The 3,316-nt window shown below is 44.1% G+C and overlaps 1 protein-coding gene across 2 annotated transcripts in view; it reads right to left on the bottom strand.

Annotated features, from left to right (window-relative positions):
• The window catches only part of PRDX1 (peroxiredoxin 1), a 14,033-nt gene that overhangs the window by 8,312 nt on the left and 2,405 nt on the right, over positions 1 to 3,316 (bottom strand). For both annotated transcript variants that reach the window (XM_017540832.2, XM_017540833.2), the window contains exon 2: positions 2,781 to 2,897. In XM_017540832.2, coding sequence (XP_017396321.1) covers positions 2,781 to 2,886 — 106 coding nt within the window. In that variant the 5' untranslated portion in view covers positions 2,887 to 2,897. The remainder of the gene's footprint in view (positions 1 to 2,780; positions 2,898 to 3,316) is intronic.

Raw genomic sequence — 3,316 nt, forward strand, 5'->3', positions numbered from 1 at the left:
AAAAAAAAAAAAAAATCAAGTCAAGCAGCCCTTTTTGACATTTACCACTTTGCAGTATCACTGGAAACTAACTCATCTAAACAACTCCTCAAGGCTTTGCCTAACAAGCACCACGGGGCCTCAGCAGGTCAAGCCCTAGAGGGCAGAGAGCAGCTCCTCCTAGACCTCCTGCTTATTCTCCTGGGCCAAGGTCACCTCTCTATGGTACAACTTAATCTTGTTTACCAGGAAAAGCCCCAATAACAAAGTGTGATTATGTTCAGGAAAAATAGTCAAATGCTCTACCAAAAGCTAACTCCAGGAACTGATGCTACTGAGAAAAGGACACTTTACACCTGAGTTTCAGGTTTGCATTCTAAGGAATCTATAGCCTCAACTGTCCCAGGAGATCCAGCTGCTTTGAGATTACAAGACAATGGGAGAGCCTCAACAGAACTTGCCAAGTGTCTGCATGAAACTATGACAACACAAGGCCGGGCGCAGTGGCTCACGCCTGTAATCCCAGCACTTTGGGAGGCCGAGGTGGGTGGATCATGGGTAAAGAGATGGAGACCATCCTGGTCAACATGGTGAAACCCCATGTCTACTAAAAATACAAAAAATTAGCTGGGCATGGTAGCGCGTGCCTGTAATCCCAGCTACTCAGGAGGCTGAGGCAGGAGAATTGCCTGAACCCAGGAGGCGGAGGTTGCGGTGAGCCGAGATCGCGCCATTGCACTCCAGCCTGTGTAACAAGAGCGAAACTTCTTCTCAAAAAAAGAAAAAAATACAAAAAATGTAGATTTGCTGAGCATTAGCTAAAGTCTTCGCCTCACTCTTTCCCACCCCCACTTTTCAAGGAAAATATATAAATACTAAAACCTCCTGAGAACCACTTGGGAAGAAACAGTCACAGAAGTGTCTCTGACATAGTTTAGTCAGTTTAGTCATTTATTTCAATTAACGCTGTCTCTTCATCCCTTCCACTGCAGCTAAAGGAAATCCTTCTGAAATCTGATCATGTCACTCTTATTTGTGGTTTAAAAGCTGGGGCTAAATTAAGAAATAATAAAGTAAAATGTTAAAGGAAAATTTTTAAAAAATTGAAAGGCCGGGCGCGGTGGCTCATGCCTTTCTAATTCCAGCACTTTGGGAGGCCGAGGCAAGCGGATTACTGAGATCAGGAGTTCAAGACCAGCCTGGCCAACATGGTGAAACCCCATCTCTACAAACCAAACATTAGCTGGGCATGATGGCGGGTGCCTGTAATCTCAGCTAATCAGGAGGCTGAAGCAGGAGAATCACTTAACCCGGGAGGCAGAGGTTGCAGTGAGCCAAGATCACACCACTGCACTCCAGCCTGGGCAACAGAGTGAGACTCTGTCTCAAATAAATAAATAAATAAAAGCTGGGGCTCTGTAGTCAATTTACTGAGTTAAAACTCCTCACTGGCCAGGAGTTTTTTGGCACATATAATCCCAACACTTTGGGAGGCTGAGGTGGGGGTGAGGATCACCTGAGGTCAGGAGTTCGAGACCAGCCTGGCCAACATGGTGAAACCCCGTCTCTACTAAAAATACACACCAAAAAAATAGCTGGGCATGGTGTCAGGTGCCTGTAATCCCAGCTACTCCGGACGCTGAGGCAGGAGAATCGCTTGAATCCAGGAGGCGGAGGTTGCAGTGAGCTGTGATTGCACTAATGCACTCCACCCTGGGCGGCAGAGTGACCCTGTCTCAAAAAAAAAAAAAACTCCTCGGTGTCATTTTAGGTATGACTTGGGCAATTCTTAAACCCATCAAACCTTACTTTTCTCACCTGTAAAATGGGAATAATATTAATACTTCATTGTGATATCTATGTAGTTCAGTACAGTTCTTAGTTCTTTCTTTTTTTTTTTTTTTTTTTTTTTTTTTTGAGTAGGGATAAGGGGCTTTGCACACCGCATGTTTTCTCTATTTTTGGTTACTTTGATATTTCCTCTCATCTTTTTTTTTTTTTTNAGCGAAACTCCGTCTCAAAAAAAAAAAAAAAAGAAACTATGACAACAGAAAGAAGAGTTGTTCCATCTATAACATCAACTTTCCTCTGGGGTCAAAACAGTCTAGGCAAAGTGCCTAGCCCTCGGCCTAATATTAACAGCTGTGATATATACGTGACCCAAACAAGCTTTATAAGCAGTGTCACAGCTCCAAAGATTTGAGTGAGCTCTGAGACTTTAAATGTAGAATGTCTCTTATAATGAGATAATGAGAATTTCTCCAATAATAAAACAGAGGAGGGCCAAATGCCCTCGGCTCACGCCTGTAATCCCAGCTCCTGGGCAACATGGTGCCCATCTCTACAAAAAATACAAAAACTAGCCGGGCGTGGTGGCATGCCCCTACAGTCCCAGCTACTCAGGAGGTTAAGGTGGGAGGATCAGCTGAGCCCAGAGAGGAAGAGGCCTCAGTGAGCCATGACTGCAACACTGCACTCCAGCCTGGGTGATGCAATGAAACCCTGTCTCAAAAATGAAAATAAAATAAATAAAATAAAAAAGACAAGGAATACTGAAGAGAAAATTGCACTAGGTATGTCCAAACATAACAGAGCATGTGGTTTCTCCAGAAGTAGTCTGGTCCTAGGATATATACGCTGTAGTCACTTGATTCACTTCAACATGAAGGCAACAACCAAAATACTTATTCCCAGGAGACAAAACATTTTACAGTCAAACACAACATTGACACAAATCTAACATGCCATTCCTAGAATATAAAATAACTCCATCTCAATGAGCCCAGTGTAATTACTTTTACCTTTGTAGTCAGACAGGCTGATATCTTTAAACTGACCGTCTGGCATAACAGCTGTGGCTTTGAAGTTGGGGGCAGGGTGCCCAATTTTAGCATTTCCTGAAGACATCTTCCTATCAGCTAGAAAAGAGAAACGAATTAGAAACAAGCCTTAATTTTCTAGATAACCAGTAGCCTTCACTTACTAAGACTTAGCTTTAGAACAATCAAGGAATTGTCCAGTATGTCCCTGAATACATTAAATGTTGTATTAGTAAGAAGCTCAAGCAGGCCGGGCGCGGTGGCTCACGCCTATAATCCCAGCACTTTAGGAGGCCGAGGCGGGTGGATCACGAGGTCAAGAGATCGATACCATCCTGGTCAACAAGGTGAAACCTTGTCTCTACTAAAAATACAAACATTAGCTGGGCATGATGGTGCCTGCCTGTAGTCCCAGCTACTCGGGAGGCTGAGGCAGGAGAATTGCTTGAACCCAGGAGGCGGAGGTTGCGGTGAGCCGAGATTGCGCCATTGCACTCCAGCCTGGGTAACAAGAGCGA

The sequence above is a fragment of the Cebus imitator genome, unplaced genomic scaffold, assembly GCF_001604975.1.
Source record: "Cebus imitator isolate Cc_AM_T3 unplaced genomic scaffold, Cebus_imitator-1.0 Scaffold129, whole genome shotgun sequence".
Classification (NCBI taxonomy): domain Eukaryota; kingdom Metazoa; phylum Chordata; class Mammalia; order Primates; family Cebidae; genus Cebus; species Cebus imitator.